Here is a 17,733-nt window from a genome sequence, read left to right on the forward strand (position 1 = left end):
GATTATAACTGCACCGTGTAAATTCCAGGAAAGTATTAACTTACCCTCTTGGTAGTGCCGTTTATACGTCCAAGGCTGGCCATCATTATGACACAGGAAGCGCTGAATACATCTTCGAATTGTATCCTCAAAACCCGGCCTCATGGAAGATCGCAGGGAGTTCGCATCGATATTCACCACCTTGCCTGTTAAAGTAACACAAGGTCTTTCAGATAAAAACCCTGTAATCCAGAGCAATACAGGGCCACCTGATCCCTTATTAACCCTGGACTACGAATAACCATTTCTGCAAAAAATATTTTTGGCTTGCCTACGATTTCCCCCAAAAGATTAATACAGCACAGGTATAATGACAAAGTGCAGACAAAGTGGTAGTTCCCAAGTAATACTGTGTGCACACCAGTTTTGTTCCAGATCGTATACTCTTACCTGATAGGTCATGCCTTGTTATAAAGCTTTCGGGATTGGTTGAAAACACTCTCTCCACGGTTGTTATACGCCGTGCCACGCAAATCATACATGATTGAAGATCTATCAAGAGAAAAATGGATAAGGATAACGATTTAAAAAAAAAACCCTCTAATTTTTTAGGGGGTAAAAATTAAAAAGGTCCTTAAGTGATTTTTGCTACCTTCTCCTTCCTCGATCATTGCCCTTGGTTGAGACAGTGCAAAGCACTGCATGGTTTCATATCGCTGCCGGTTGTCCAAGTTGCTGTTGCCATCTTCAAGGTGATCATGTATCTTCACCAACATCCGACAGTTAAACGTATGGCTCTTCTGTCGGGGAGCTTCATTTGACCAGGGGACTCCGTTAACTTTTAAGAAGAAAGAACATCAGGTAAACAATGAAGTTAGGCTATAACTTTGTCTCATCACAGCACTTAAATGGACGCGATCTCCATTTTCATATTCCGATGCATCAGGAGCTTACCAGCAGACTTAGGAAGGTTCTTCAAGAAATCTTTACGATCCTCTTCATGAAGTATACTGTAAACACTGGTGTTAACCAAATCTTCTTGTTTGTACTGCAAATACTGGGTGACATTTTCCGATACAAACACAATGCTACCCTCACGATTTACAACAAACAGAAAGCCATCAAGCGCCTGTACCAGAAAATAAAGAAATTATATAAATTAATTTTCTTTTTTGAAAGAAATTTTTTTTTTTAAATTTAGGCCAAAATATAAGGTTTGGAAACATTCTCCAGTTTAGTCACGCTGCTATTTAGCCTGAATATTGCATTCATAATTTTGCTGTTTACGGACGTCAATACTGGCAGAGTTTTCACACAGGAAATCAAAGTAAATTAAACAGTTTAGGACAAAATAGTTATAGGTTTTCCGTTCAGCTATTTTGGACACATATTTGAAATTCATTTTATCTTGGTAGTCTTTAGGCCTCTGTCCTTTCAAATCACAGCTTAAACTCTTTCAAATGAGTAATCACACTCAAATGGACAGGGGATCGTTCACAGGAAATATATAACCAGCTTCCAGAAATGTATTGTATCATTCGGTTTCCTCATTGCCATTATACCACAGATGAGTTAGCCGTCTTGATGTGCTTATGGACCAGCTGTCTGCAGGTGCCAATAAAGGATTATTTTCTAATTTGGGTTAATGGCTCTCGGGGGTGCACTCGGCAGTTTACCAGAAAATCAAAACAACTTCATTTATAGACAAATACTCAAAACCAACTTTATGCAGCATATAAATGGCTTCTGGGCGACTCATCCAAGTGTCTATCTTTGGTTAGATTTTCTTTTGTAGCTTTTATAAAAGTGCACGGACCATTTCCATAAATAAAGGGAGTGAAAGATAGAAGGGACGGGACAAACCTTCATATTCAGAGACAGGCAGAGGAAGAGAAGGCTAACGACATAGACAGAAAGAGAGAGATGACAAAGACAGTAAAAAGAGGGAACAAGAGATCTCTGCCAAAGGGGTGTTCACCTGTAGCAAGAGTGGCCCCAGAGAGTCTTTGTCAATCACGCCTTGCCCTGTAGAAGACACATCAGCCTTCTGTACATCATCATCATTAGAAGAGGACTTTCCTGCAATGGGAATATTTAAATATATTATTATTCTATAAATGACAGAAAAACATGGATTTATAAATTAAAAGAAAGCTGGAGTATGCAATGGCAAAAAACAAACATCTAAAATAAACACACTGTGCTCCCATATCTGAACGAAAATTAATCTTTTTTTTTTTTCATGCTAGCTGTTTGAGTCAAAGCCAGGGGAGGTGTGGCTAGAGCTGCATAAACAGAAAAAGTGATTGAACTCCTAAATGGCAGAGAACTGAGCTGTGAGACTGCAGGGGCATGATCTATCCACAAAAACTGCTTCAATACGCCAAAGGTGTTTTGGATGCTTAGTGAATCCTTTTATTCTGCAGAGAGTAAAGCATAAAATAGCAAAGTGCAACAAAGCTCTTTTATTTACGAGAATTTTCTTTGTTTCTACAACCTAGTGGGAGGAATTTATGGGATATCTCGAGCACTACCAAAGAAAATAAATGCAGTTTTTGGGGAGGGAGGGTGGGCTTGCAGCTGATAAAAAAAAAAAGCAGGACCTCTAATTTAAAAACGTTTTTCTAGTATGTTTCTCTAGACAATTACTGAAAGACATGGCAGGTGTGTATACTGAATCTGTACAAGGTGTACATATACACACACACACACACACACACACAGAGGTGTGCCCCTACATACCTAGAGATGGCCGTGCATTACTTTAGAATGCGAGACACATTTGTGGCATGGTAGAATACCGCTAGCATAACGATAGGACGTATGTGTGCACTGCTGCACATAGAAGCTTGCACATTTTCTCTGGCAGATAACTGGCAGGACCAAAGTATCTGAAGGGTATTTGCAGATGTGATTATTATTATTAAAGGAACACGATGTTGGGAATACACACATTTTCCTAAAGCTGTAGTGTCCTAAATATTTAGATAATTGCGCAATTAACAAGCCTTATATCCCGCAGTGCTCTGGTCTCGCCATGGTTATTCCGTCTCATTGGCAGACATGTGCGCAGCAAAATGTTACGCCGTGCCAATTGAAGGCTGCTCTAGGGGCAGCACTGGTTTGAGAACAGAGTTTGACTCTGATCTCAATGTGGTGGCGCCTCTAGTGGCTGTCAGGAAAAAGTGCTAACCATGAAATCATAGCATTGCCATATCTACTAGAAACAGCAATTAAATTGCAGGGTAAAAAAGTAAAGGGCCGCTGCCCCCAGACTACTTTATTGCGATGACGTTTTCTGGGTCCTTTTAGAGATCCTTTAAATAACTCTGTAACAAAGTACAGCAATGCCAAATGTATTGGATACACAGTTTTTGCATGGTCTCTTTAAACGGTTCTCCTCCTGTTTTTACATATATGCGTTCTTATTTTAGAGGCTGAGTAATGTACCTCATTAGTTTGCACATCAGCCTCCAGACAAAAAAAGGGAACAGTGAATTCTCTCTGAGAAATGAGGACAGTACCTTGTTCTTTAATCTGGCGGATCTGTCTGACGGTTTCTTTTAAAATTGCACATTTGTCTGGTTTGACATTGAAATTGTCAATGTCACTGAGATTTGCTGAAATCAGCTCAGCCAACTCCTCGATATATTTTGTCTCTTGCTCACGTCTTCTCTTTTCACCAGTGCAGGTCAAGCTAGGCGAGAAAGAGAAAAAGACAGCGTTTAGCATTTGCAATTTATCACAAACTGGGAGGGAGAAAAAAAAAAACATGCCTCTGTCTCGACTGCTATTTATTGTTTTGCTTATTCGAAGTGGTTGGTCTGGAAATGGTTAGGAATGACTTTAGACTCAAATGAAGAAAAAAAAAAAAAAAAAAAAAGGAAGAACTCAGATAGTCTATCAGATGCTGAAAACGCCTGTAATGTATCCCAGTACCATTTGTAACTAATAGACACAAACATTGCCCAGACCCCCCAAGTGCATCACCAAGTCATTCTATAGGTCACCTTGTGTGTCACCTAAGGACGCCAGATTGACACATTTTGAGAAGCGTACATGAATTCTGCAAACTGTCAGGCAGGGTGTAAATGCCTTGTCCACAAATACATGGAATCCGTGAGCTAAATCCATAAATGAATTACTGCCAGGAACCCAGAGGGAGGGAAGGAACTTTGTGATTAATTACATGCGTGCTTGTGTGACGTTAATTACAGATACTGCTAGGGAGCACTTCCATACCCTGAATACAGAATTTAGGAATCTCCAGAAAGAAAGCATTAGGCTATTGAGTAGTCCTACTGTGGAATCTCAAATTCAATTAAAGGGACACTATAGTCAGGAAAACAACTTTAGCTTAATGGAGCCGTTTTGGTGTATAAATCATGTCCGTGCAGTCTCACTACTCAATTCTCTGCCATTTAGCAATTGAATCACTTTGTTTACACAGTCCCTAGGCACGCCTTCATGCATGTGACTTACACAGCTTTCCCAAATACTTCCTGTAAAGAGTCACCTAACATTTACAATTCCTTTATTGCAAATTCTGTTTATTTTAGTATTTCTTCTCTTCTTATCTTATCTTCTTATCTTAATAGCTTTCTAGACCAAGCAGGAGCCCCTTGTATGTAATTGGGAGTTCAGTGTACAGAGCAGGAAATAAAAACATCAATCAGATGTAAGTAAGTTACATCTGATTGAAGAAACAAACCATTTTTTTCATACAAGCTGTGTATGGGAAAAAAATTGTTTCTTTCTTCTCCTTTTCATACAGCCAGGGGAGGTGCGGCTAGGATTGTATAAATAGAAACAAGTTATTTGACTCCTAAATGACAGAGTATTGAGCTGTGAAACTCCAGAGGCACGATCCATGCACCAAAAAAGCTTCATTCAGCTAATGTTATTTTGGTGACTATAGTGTCCTTTAACCCCTTAAGGACCAAACTTCTGGAATAAAATGGAATTATGACATGTCACACATGTCATGTGTCCTTAAGGGGTTAAACATAGAATAAAGCACACATTCATTTCAGGTTCCTGTTATTTTTAGATAGCGCTTGATAGCATTCCTGGGTGACTATAACGGACGATAATGTGTTTGGGTGAAGGAGAAGGTTAACAGAGCTAAAGGTTGTAAAACAACCAAACAATGAATATATTTGCATTTTCCCGTTAGGCAGGAGAGAGATGGTTTTCCAAAAAAGTCATAAATTCAGTTTTCAACCAAAGAAATGTGGAACCTGTAAACCGTATGGACGACAAGTCAGCTTTAGCGGAGATTGCTCCTCACAGGCCAATCTAATACGCAGCCATCTACAGTTGGAGTCAAAGTCAGGAGCCATTAGGTGTCTTACAAGGAGCTTAAAGAGTTAGCCCATGCACCCAAGACTGCACAGACTTTATGTTATCGCATATTTTTGCATATTAGTTTAATGCATGGTCCAACATGAACGGTCTTTTTAATTATAACTTAATGATACAGGTTTTTGGCTAGAGCATCATTGTTCCCCACCCAGTAGATGTCTGCTTCTTAGTGCACCAGTAAATCTATATATTGCAGAGAAAGAGAGCGATTAGATTACAATGTGATAGGTCTAGATGGTTCCCTAGTGGCTTGCAAACTTCCCCAATATTAAAAAACATTTTCTTCTTAGTTCTATAGATTTTTAATCTTTCAGCTTTATACACAACCTGTTTAAAACCCCATAAATGATCAGCTTGGTCATGATTTAGATACATTGTTCCAAGGTGTAGACCCACAATCTGTATGTACACAGCAGTTATTACGTTATTATGATCAATAAGAGGCTCCACCAACCAAGATCCCACAAGACACCGTAGTGTAGTCATTTATGTGATAACTGTCCCTCAGCCATAATTCCTCTCATCAGATCTGATTGGAACACGGCGATACATGGGCAGCAGTTGCTATCAATTTATTCAGAGCCCATTCATACTTGTGTCAACACAGAAGTTAAGAAGATTCTCCTGTACCCCAGTACAATGTCTCTCACTCAAAGTCAGAAGAAGGATAAGAGGGAGATGAACACACAACTTAGACTGAACCAAGATGGTGGAAGAGAAAGCAAAATTCACGATATCAAAAGTCAGAGAAGGCCGTCTTAGCGTGCAGCAATTTTTGCAAAATCGCTCCAGTCAGAAAAGGATACAAACTTTGGTAAACAGTAAAGATAAAACAGGAGTAGAAAGAGGGCCAGATGAGATTTCAAATGATAACCTGTTAAACTTGGATCCGACTAGTTTCCAGGTATGTAGTATTACTCAAAGTATGCGCAATGGTTTACTTACCTAGGCCCAGGAGTGTCGCATGAAGAGGGCTTGCGTTTTCGTGATTCAGTAGCCAAGGGATCCAAGGAGTTCTCCCCTAATCCACTCATTGTCAAACATCAGCAGCTGAAAAACAAAAATGGAGACTCAGTATTTTACATTTGGGTTACTTTATTGAATTGAGTAAATAAGTTGGTGATTGAAAATTCCATTTGTTAACTGCAGGAGGAAAGGCAACAAATTTGTACATTTAATAAGAATATTCTATTTAACATAAAGCATAAGAAGGGTTATGGCAGTTCATGACTGGTTAACATGGGGTCACTAAAACACTCGGCTGAGCATCACGTTCCTTATACATTTAATTGGTGGAAATAACTTTAGGAACCCATACAATCCAAGCCTGATTATATATAAAGGATCATATATCTGACTGCCACTACAGTCCCAAGACAACAGGGCAGAAACTTAGGTTTTTGGTAGTCAGCACCATTCCTTGGTACCTTTACAGAAGACCAGGGTTTTAAGACTAACCTTACTGCTGATAACTTTGCATGTTACTTCACTGACAAGATTGAACAGCTAAGGAAAGAATTCTCCCCTCCTTGCCTTTCTGTTTCTCAACCACACATAGACCATGCCTTTCCTACCCTTCAGACATTCTCCCCAGCTACTGACCAAGAGGTGGCTGCTCTTCTTTGCTCCTCTCGCCCCACCACTTGCCCACTCGATCCTGTCCCATCTCACCTTATCAGATCTCTCTCCACTTGTCTCGTGCCTTCTTTAACACACATCTTCAACTGCTCTCTCTCTTCTGGCATCGTCCCTGCTGACCTTAAACATGCCACTGTAGTACCTATACTAAAAAAAACATCCCTCGTCCCATCCACCCCCTCTAACTACCGTCCCATATACCTGCTCCCTTTTTCCTCAAAGCTTCTGGAAAGACTTGTCTTTACCCGTGTGTCTCATTTCTTCAATTCCAACGCTCTCCTTGACCCCCTTCAATCTGGCTTCCGCCCTTTCCACTCTACAGAGACTGCCCTTATCAAAGTTACTAACGACCTAATCGTAGCTAACTCCAAAGGCCACTACTCCATACTAATTCTTCTTGACCTCTCAGCGGCCTTTGACACCGTTGATCATGCTCTCCTTCTTCAAACTCTTCAATCGCTTGGTCTCTGTGACTGTCCTCTCGTGGTTTTCCTCTTATCTCTCCCAACGCTCATTCAGTGTCTCTTTTTCTAATGATACCTCCTCCCCTCGTCCTGTCTCGGTTGGAGTCCCCCAAGGCTCTGTCCTTGGTCCCCTTCTATTTTCTCTTTATACTGCCTCTCTTGGCAAATGCATTACCTCTTTTGGATTCCACTACCACCTGCACGCTGATGACACCCAGCTATATCTCTCCTCCCCGGACCTCTCCCCTGCCGTCCTGCAACGTGTCACTGCTTGCCTTTCTTCCATCTCTGACTGGATCTCCTCCCGCTTTCTGAAACTCAATCTCTCAAAAACTGAGCTCCTTGTCTTTCCTCCTCCTAATACCGATCCTCCTCTTTCGCTCTCCCTTCAAGTTTGTGGTACCAACATCAGTCCATCCTTGCAAGCACGCTGTCTTGGCGTCATACTTGACTCTGGTCTCACCTTTGAGACTCACATCCAGCATGTTGCCAAATCCTGTAGATTCCATCTTAAAAACATAGCCCGCATCCGCCCCTTTCTGGCACCAGATACTACCAAGGAGCTTGTCCATGCTCTAGTAATTTCCCGCATGGATTATTGTAACTCTCTCTTGATTGGTCTTCCCAAAAGCCGTACTGCACCCTTACAGTCTGTAATGAACGCTGCTGCTAGACTGATTTTCCTCTCTAGTCGTTTCTCTCACACCTCACCCCTCTGCCAGTCCTTACATTGGCTTCCTGTATGCTATAGGAGTCAATTCAAGGTACTAACTCATACCTATAAAGCACTGAACAACTCTAGCCCCTCTTATATCTCCTCACAGATCCATAGGTATGTCCCTTCTCGGTCTCTCCGCTCTGCCCGTGACCACCTCCTGTCCGTTGTCTGCACCCGTACAGCCAACTCACACTTGCAGGACTTCTCGTGGGCGGCTCCCTTCCTATGGAATAGCCTGCCTACCGCCATCAGACTCTCCCCTAGTCTTGCATCTTTTAAGAAGTGCCTTAAAACCCATCTCTTTAGGAAAGCTTATGGCCTCCAATACTAACCCCTACCTCACATACCTGTCTTTTGCCCTCTCCTAAAGTGCAGCCCACCTTATTTAATTGCAAATTCCTGTCCTAATGTGTTTTACACCCCACCTCCTATAGAATGTAAGCTCGATTGAGCAGGATCCTCTTCAACCTATCGTTCCTGTAAGTTTATTTGTAATTGCCCTATTTATAGTTAAATCCCCCCTCTCATAATATTGTAAAGCGCTACGGAATCTGTTGGCGCTATATAAATGGCAATAATAATAATAATAATAATAATAATAAGACACTTGGGTCATCGACTTTCCTCTGAAAAGGAAACTCTGATGACCTAGAATTGGGCAAGTGAACGGTCAGGACATATGTGGAGTGGTAAAATGGTTCTTCAGAATTCTATTATTTTTTTTACCCCCTTTTAGAAAAAACTAAATTTTGTGCAAAGTGTAAAGCACAGAGGAGTTAAGTGTGTGCGGGTTGAAATGTTAATCCACCGCCACTAGATGGCGCCACTTTACCAAAATAAGTGGAGAACATTGTGTTATTGTGAACGGTCTGCTGTTTGCTTTTTGGATCACATACCAGAAACGACTTGTATCAGGCTTTTGCAGTGACAAACTTTATAAACAACTTTGTATTATCCCTATGAGTAATATGGTAGTCAAAAAGAGTAGGAGTACGTTTACACACACACATGTCCTACACAGAAACACAAGTTAAAAAGTGTTCTCGAAAATAACAATGTGACCATGACAAGACATTTATCTACTACCCCCCACTCTATTCTATAAAGCCAGTCTTCTAATCCTTTATTGAAGAATAAGAAATTACTAACAAGATCAACAAATGTAAACATTCTAACAAAGAGAAAGATAGGACAAATAAACAGTGTAACAAATAAAAGAAGCCTATGTCCACTGAAGATTGTCTACAAGCCTAAAGAACTTAAGCTCATTTTCCTTTAGGTCACTTATAGGGTGAAGTTTGCTACAAGGTCACCCATGAGTCAAAGATTTAAAATGGCTGCTTTTTGTTCATACTGTTAAAGCAATGTTTATTGAAGAATCTGCCCAAATGATGTGGGGAGCGAGGGTGAGGAAAGGGGGTACAGATGAAATGCAGGCATACATTTTATAAATTAAGCAATACGACATTTCCCCTCCAAGCAATACTTGGAGGGGAAATGTTTATTCATATTAGACAATGGCGCCTTAGTCACAATTCTCCAAGTCAACAGATCAATGCAGTTACAGCAGTGGATTCGAATATTTGTGGACTAGTTTTGAGTTATCTTTTGTGACCCAGTCTTCTACAGTTCAGGAATTGTTACAAAAGGGGAAATACTTCCCAAATGCCAATTGTACACATCTGGGGAAACGTCAACACATGGCAGATTTAGCTTAGTATGTTAAATATGCTCTATCTTGCCGTCTGTCTTCTCATACAGCTAACCACGGTCAGATCCAAAAACATAACTAAGAAAGTTGAGGCACCAGAAAAAATAGTAAGCACTCCAATAAATCTTGCAAATGTAGATATTCTGGGGAACAAACACATATTTAGTTCGGAGACTGAGTGGTTTATAGTTCAAGACCAGTTGTTGACCATCAAAAGCTTCTCCTTAAGCTTCTTCAAATCTGTTAATTTAAAAATTCCAGCCAATTTTACATAATTATTCGGAAAAGTAGGAACAGTGCTTGAAAACAAAAATGAGAGTTTTGCTAATGACCTGTTGAAAGCAGATGTCGGACCTTCACAAATGGACAGTACAATTTTTTCAGGTCCACCTCATACTAGAATAGGTGGAACAAGTAAGTGTAGTCTTGGACAAAGTCTCCATATGTGTTTTTTCAATGACAACAACCATGATTCTCCACCAGCCTCGAAGGGAATCCTGGGATTTGTAGCCCAGCACAATTGTGGACGAGGGGGAGGGGGGGGGAGGAGAAATTGCAGTTTGATGCACCTGCCCTAGTTTTGCAACACAATATAATGCAGCATTAAAGTAGGACAGGGTGAAATAGTTCAAGAAGACACAAGGAAGGAAAGAAAAAAAAAAATGAAAAACTACAAACATGAAAACAACCTACAAAAATTAACAGTTCAAGGTGGTATAGAAATTCAATATAATCAAATGTGTTCTAATCATTAATGAAGCATGAAGTACTAATAATAAAAAATAATATTAAAAATGGGAAAAAAATATATTTATGACCTACTAAAATGGGTCAAGTGCTTCCTTCCAAAATACACGGTATGTTTGCATCGCTCAATGCTGAATATGGAAGTAATTTGCAGCTTGTGTTCCCATATATACGTGTTGGTAGCTGCCAAACGAGAGACAATGACAGAGGAGGAGGATGAAATCTTGGCCTACTATGAAGATAAAAGGAGGGGCAGGAGGGTGCAGGGAGGGGGGAGAAGAGAGATAGAAACCAGCACAGTAAATCCGTATTCCAACTCAAACAGAATAAAACAATTACTAGGTAGTGTCTGAGCTGCCTGCGAGAAAAACACACAGTCAGAGGGACACGGATCCAGGATGTGCTTGAGGGAGTCAACATATCATGTCATTCCTACCAGGAGTCAGAAGTTAAAGAAGTTCCTGAGCAAGATTAAGAATAAATACGTAGATTTAGATCACGGCATTCAAAAATCAGCCAGGAAGGGATGGAAGCTGGCGGGTAGGAAAAGAAAATGTAATCTGTAGCATTGCATTTCGTTTCCTTGCTGTCCAACAGGCAAGATGTAATAAATGAGGACACCTTTTAACAGGTGTAATAGAAAAGAAAAACAAACAAAAAACATACAATAAAATTAAATCTATTGGTAGAAATCTGTGGATAGAGGGAGGGGGTGATTTTGAAGAATGGAAAAGAAAAAAAAAGAAAAAAAAAAAAAACAACCACTCCATGCTCGGCTACAATTAGTTGACGAAGCTCAACGAAGGCGCAACAATTGTCTGGATTTGCTGCATCTCTAGTGAAAAAATGAACATGCCGGCGCTATGGATCTAGTCTGTGATCAGTCCGATATGTGACTGGCTAAGTGAGCCAAAACCATTCCAAGTTGTGGGCTGTGAAATCCTAAACATTTTTTTAATTTTTTTAAGGGGATGATGGGAGTAAAATGGAAAGGGGCTTTATCGGTTCCATGTCCTCCTTGCACCATAATTTTCAAAAGAAATATGTGTGCAGTGCAAGATATTTTTATAATTTTTGTAAGAAACTGATTAACGTAGAAACGTTTTATGTGACAGGTTTACTTTAAGTGGACTGTATCTGATTGCACGGCACACCAGTGTAAACAAAGGCTAATCGTTATTTGGGATGATTTCCCCGTACACGTGGGGAGGTGAAACTTGGCACAGATAGCACTTTTAAAAGACTTCTCCCTTTTGCTTGGGGTGTTCCATGTGATTCTGAGCAGGTAAAGTTCATGAGGTGTGTCTGACAAGTATATTTTAAAAAAAATAATAATAATAATAATAATAATAATAATAATAATAATAATAATAATAATAATAATAATAATAATAATAATAATAATAATAATAATAATAATAATAATAATAATAATAATAATAATAATAATAATAATAATAATAATAATAATAATAATAATAATAATAATAATAATAATAATAATAATAATAATAATAATAATGGTGGTGGTGGTGGTGGTGGTGGTGGTGATGGTTTAGAGCTAAACATCATAGTACAAAATAGAATCAATTTCCCGGCCTCTGAACCGCTCTTACACAACACTGGTTTTATCACAAATATACCAAACTACTCTCACTGCCGCCCTGCCAGTCTCCCCCGAAGCACACAATGATGCCCTGCCAATGCCAACCTCCCCCCCTGCTCGCTCACCCCCTGCCTCCCCGCCAACCTCCCCCCTGCCTCCCCGCCAACCTCCCCCCCTGCTCGCTCACCCTGCCTCCCCGCCAACCTCCCCCCCTGCTCGCTCACCCTGCCTCCTCGCCAACCTCCCTCCTCGCTCACCCCGCCACTCTCCCTCCTCGCTCACCCCGACACTCTCCCTCCTCGCTCACACTGCCTCCCTGCCCACACTGCCTCCCTGCCCACACTGCCTCCCTGCCCACACTGCCTCCCTGCCCACACTGCCTCCCTGCCCACACTGCCTCCCTGCCCACACTGCCTCCCTGCCCACACTGCCTCCCTGCCCACACTGCCTCCCTGCCCACACTGCCTCCCTGCCCACACTGCCTCCCTGCCCACACTGCCTCCCTGCCCACACTGCCTCCCTGCCCACACTGCCTCCCTGCCCACACTGCCTCCCTGCCCACACTGCCTCCCTGCCCACACTGCCTCCCTGCCCACACTGCCTCCCTGCCCACACTGCCTCCCTGCCCACACTGCCTCCCTGCCCACACTGCCTCCCTGCCCACACTGCCTCCCTGCCCACACTGCCTCCCTGCCCACACTGCCTCCCTGCCCACACTGCCTCCCTGCCCACACTGCCTCCCTGCCCACACTGCCTCCCTGCCACACTGCCTCCCCGCCACTCTCCCTCCTCGCTCACACTGCCTCCCCGCCACTCTCCCTCCTCGCTCACACTGCCTCCCCGCCACTCTCCCTCCTCGCTCACACTGCCTCCCCGCCACTCTCCCTCCTCGCTCACACTGCCTCCCCGCCACTCTCCCTCCTCGCTCACACTGCCTCCCCGCCACTCTCCCTCCTCGCTCACACTGCCTCCCCGCCACTCTCCCTCCTCGCTCACACTGCCTCCCCGCCACTCTCCCTCCTCGCTCACCCCGCCACTCTCCCTCCTCGCTCACACTGCCTCCCCGCCACTCTCCCTCCTCGCTCACACTGCCTCCCCGCCACTCTCCCGCCACTCTCCCTCCTCGCTCACCCCGCCACTCTCCCTCCTCGCTCACCCCGCCACTCTCCCTCCTCGCTCACCCCGCCACTCTCCCTCCTCGCTCACCCCGCCACTCTCCCTCCTCGCTCACCCCGCCACTCTCCCTCCTCGCTCACCCCGCCACTCTCCCTCCTCGCTCACCCCGCCACTCTCCCTCCTCGCTCACCCCGCCACTCTCCCTCCTCGCTCACCCCGCCACTCTCCCTCCTCGCTCACCCCGCCACTCTCCCTCCTCGCTCACCCCGCCACTCTCCCTCCTCGCTCACCCCGCCACTCTCCCTCCTCGCTCACCCCGCCACTCTCCCTCCTCGCTCACCCCGCCACTCTCCCTCCTCGCTCACCCCGCCACTCTCCCTCCTCGCTCACCCCGCCACTCTCCCTCCTCGCTCACCCCGCCACTCTCCCTCCTCGCTCACCCCGCCACTCTCCCTCCTCGCTCACCCCGCCTCCCTGCCCACACTGCCTCCCTCCCTCCTCGCTCACACTGCCTCCCTGCCACTCTCCCTCCTCGCTCACCCCTGCCACTCTCCCTCCTCGCTCACCCCTGCCACTCTCCCTCCTCGCTCACCCCTGCCACTCTCCCTCCTCGCTCACCCCTGCCACTCTCCCTCCTCGCTCACCCCTGCCACTCTCCCTCCTCGCTCACCCCTGCCACTCTCCCTCCTCGCTCACACTGCCTCCCTGCCACTCTCCCTCCTCGCTCACCCCAGCCACTCTCCCTCCTCGCTCACCCCAGCCACTCTCCCTCCTCGCTCACACTGCCTCCCTGCCACTGCCTCCCTCCCTCCTCGCTCACACTGCCTCCCTGCCACTCTCCCTCCTCGCTCACACTGCCTCCCTGCCACTCTCCCTCCTCGCTCACACTGCCTCCCTGCCACTCTCCCTCCTCGCTCACACTGCCTCCCTGCCTCCCTCCCTCCTCGCTCACACTGCCTCCCTGCCTCCCTCCCTCCTCGCTCACACTGCCTCCCTGCCACTCTCCCTCCTCGCTCACACTGCCTCCCTGCCACTCTCCCTCCTCGCTCACACTGCCTCCCTGCCACTCTCCCTCCTCGCTCACACTGCCTCCCTGCCACTCTCCCTCCTCGCTCACACTGCCTCCCTGCCACTCTCCCTCCTCGCTCACACTGCCTCCCTGCCACTCTCCCTCCTCGCTCACACTGCCTCCCTGCCACTCTCCCTCCTCGCTCACACTGCCTCCCTGCCACTCTCCCTCCTCGCTCACACTGCCTCCCTGCCACTCTCCCTCCTCGCTCACACTGCCTCCCTGCCACTCTCCCTCCTCGCTCACACTGCCTCCCTGCCACTCTCCCTCCTCGCTCACACTGCCTCCCTGCCACTCTCCCTCCTCGCTCACACTGCCTCCCTGCCACTCTCCCTCCTCGCTCACACTGCCTCCCTGCCACTCTCCCTCCTCGCTCACACTGCCTCCCTGCCACTCTCCCTCCTCGCTCACACTGCCTCCCTGCCACTCTCCCTCCTCGCTCACACTGCCTCCCTGCCACTCTCCCTCCTCGCTCACACTGCCTCCCTGCCACTCTCCCTCCTCGCTCACACTGCCTCCCTGCCACTCTCCCTCCTCGCTCACACTGCCTCCCTGCCACTCTCCCTCCTCGCTCACACTGCCTCCCTGCCACTCTCCCTCCTCGCTCACACTGCCTCCCTGCCACTCTCCCTCCTCGCTCACACTGCCTCCCTGCCACTCTCCCTCCTCGCTCACACTGCCTCCCTGCCACTCTCCCTCCTCGCTCACACTGCCTCCCTGCCACTCTCCCTCCTCGCTCACACTGCCTCCCTGCCACTCTCCCTCCTCGCTCACACTGCCTCCCTGCCACTCTCCCTCCTCGCTCACACTGCCTCCCTGCCACTCTCCCTCCTCGCTCACACTGCCTCCCTGCCACTCTCCCTCCTCGCTCACACTGCCTCCCTGCCACTCTCCCTCCTCGCTCACACTGCCTCCCTGCCACTCTCCCTCCTCGCTCACACTGCCTCCCTGCCACTCTCCCTCCTCGCTCACACTGCCTCCCTGCCACTCTCCCTCCTCGCTCACACTGCCTCCCTGCCACTCTCCCTCCTCGCTCACACTGCCTCCCTGCCACTCTCCCTCCTCGCTCACACTGCCTCCCTGCCACTCTCCCTCCTCGCTCACACTGCCTCCCTGCCACTCTCCCTCCTCGCTCACACTGCCTCCCTGCCACTCTCCCTCCTCGCTCACACTGCCTCCCTGCCACTCTCCCTCCTCGCTCACACTGCCTCCCTGCCACTCTCCCTCCTCGCTCACACTGCCTCCCTGCCACTCTCCCTCCTCGCTCACACTGCCTCCCTGCCACTCTCCCTCCTCGCTCACACTGCCTCCCTGCCACTCTCCCTCCTCGCTCACACTGCCTCCCTGCCACTCTCCCTCCTCGCTCACACTGCCTCCCTGCCAATCTCCCTCCTCGCTCACACTGCCTCCCTGCCAATCTCCCTCCTCGCTCACACTGCCTCCCTGCCAATCTCCCTCCTCGCTCACACTGCCTCCCTGCCAATCTCCCTCCTCGCTCACACTGCCTCCCTGCCAATCTCCCTCCTCGCTCACACTGCCACCCTGCCAATCTCCCTCCACGCTCACACTGCCTCCCTGCCACTCTCCCTCCACGCTCACACTGCCTCCCTGCCACTCTCCCTCCACGCTCACACTGCCTCCCTGCCACTCTCCCTCCACGCTCACACTGCCTCCCTGCCACTCTCCCTCCACGCTCACACTGCCTCCCTGCCACTCTCCCTCCTCGCTCACACTGCCTCCCTGCCACTCTCCCTCCACGCTCACACTGCCTCCCTGCCACTCTCCCTCCACGCTCACACTGCCTCCCTGCCACTCTCCCTCCACGCTCACACTGCCTCCCTGCCAATCTCTCCTTACGCACACTGCCTCCTTCACAAACACATCTATGATAGTACTACTTGCTCACATTGATCCACACAATCCACAATGTCCCCTTGCAAACAAAAACCTTGTTCACATAGGCCCCTTGCAGTACACTCTTACTATGCCTCCCTTGCAAAGCTCACCTTGCTACTACAAATAGTAGACGCAAGTACCTTTTGTCATTTTACAGCATTCCTCACTGAACTTTTAAGGGTCATAAATGTGACTAGAGACAGTATGGCAAGGTGTGACAAACACACAGAGAATGCACATTACCTTAAGTGCATCACAGAGCTCCACTACATTTTTTTTTTTAAACTCACAGTAAAGTAAGGTGGGTAGGAGTTTTATTGCTGTGCAGTTCTGTGATACACTAACACTGCAGCAAGTTTTATAGGCATGGAGCTCTGTAATACACGGATAGACTGGCCCATTACTATGGAGCTGTGTGTTACACGCTGATAATTCATTTTCTTCCTCTGGAGCTCTGTGATCTACTCAAACACACGTCTGTGTTACCTGTAAGGAGGAACACCGAGGGAAGACGGGACAGGCTGTGTTGGTTCTAGAGATGGACACTTGGAAACTACGTCACAGCATTTTTGTAACAAAAACGTCTTTGTGGGATAACGCAGGAGAATGGCACCATGGGGGGACAAATATATAAATGGAACGTTGTTAATTACTGTTGAAAAACAGCCAAGGGAATTCTGGCCTTAAACGGTTTTAGCAGAAAAATAATTTGCACAAAAGCAAGTCATTGCAGGTTGGTTTTCATATAATCCTTTTCACCGGAGGTCAGAACTGGTTACACTAGGAAGGGAGAAGCTTCTGCCAGATGTTTGACTCTATTACCTTCCCGGAGCGCAAGTCTCTTCTTGTTAGCAGGTTTTTGTTTTGTTTAAATATATAATTTTATTTTATAATCTGCAGGCCGGTTAAATGTACTAAAGAAGAGAATTATCCTAATTTTAAACAAAACAAAAAAAAAAAGACGAAACTGCAGCTAATGTGTGTAGAAATGGCAGGTTTATGGAAAAGAGGAAATTTAAATAGAGCTTTTAAAAAAAATAAAAAAAAATAAGCCTTCGCTCATTGGTGGCGAGCCATCAGCTCTTTGTCTGAAGTAGTGGAGGCAGGGAACGGTGTGGGTAGACCCCAGTTAAGATGTTAGACCACTACTTACGATGTGAGGTAGGTGGGCATAATAAGAGATTTATTAAAGGGACACTATAGTCACCAGAACAACTACTGCTTATTAAATTTGTTCTGGTGAGTAGAACCATTACCTTCAGGCTTTTTGCAGTAAGCACTGTCTTTTCAGAGAAAATGCAGTGTTTACATTACAGCCTAGTGATAACTTCACTGGCCACTCCTCAGATAGCTGTTAGAGATGCTTCCTGGGTCATGGCTGCCTAAAATGCATCCAAACATTCAGTATCTCCTCCCTCTGCATGC

General features: G+C 46.2%; 1 protein-coding gene across 2 annotated transcripts in view; it reads right to left on the minus strand.

Moving 5' to 3' along the window:
• The window catches only part of LOC134615069 (nuclear receptor coactivator 3-like), a 102,373-nt gene that overhangs the window by 16,603 nt on the left and 68,037 nt on the right, over nt 1-17,733 (minus strand). The window contains exons 1-8 of one of the 2 annotated variants that reach the window (XM_063459443.1): nt 10,697-10,795; nt 6,289-6,393; nt 3,504-3,676; nt 1,958-2,058; nt 934-1,108; nt 632-817; nt 430-531; nt 45-185 (exon numbers count right to left, since the gene is read on the minus strand). In XM_063459443.1, the coding sequence (XP_063315513.1) occupies nt 45-185; nt 430-531; nt 632-817; nt 934-1,108; nt 1,958-2,058; nt 3,504-3,676; nt 6,289-6,377 (967 nt within the window). In that variant the 5' untranslated portion in view covers nt 6,378-6,393; nt 10,697-10,795. Of the gene's footprint in view, nt 1-44; nt 186-429; nt 532-631; nt 818-933; nt 1,109-1,957; nt 2,059-3,503; nt 3,677-6,288; nt 6,394-10,696; nt 10,796-17,733 lie in introns of those variants that run through there. The other variant, XM_063459442.1, reaches the window with a different exon arrangement.

This window comes from Pelobates fuscus, chromosome 6 (genome assembly GCF_036172605.1).
Source record: "Pelobates fuscus isolate aPelFus1 chromosome 6, aPelFus1.pri, whole genome shotgun sequence".
NCBI lineage: Eukaryota > Metazoa > Chordata > Amphibia > Anura > Pelobatidae > Pelobates > Pelobates fuscus.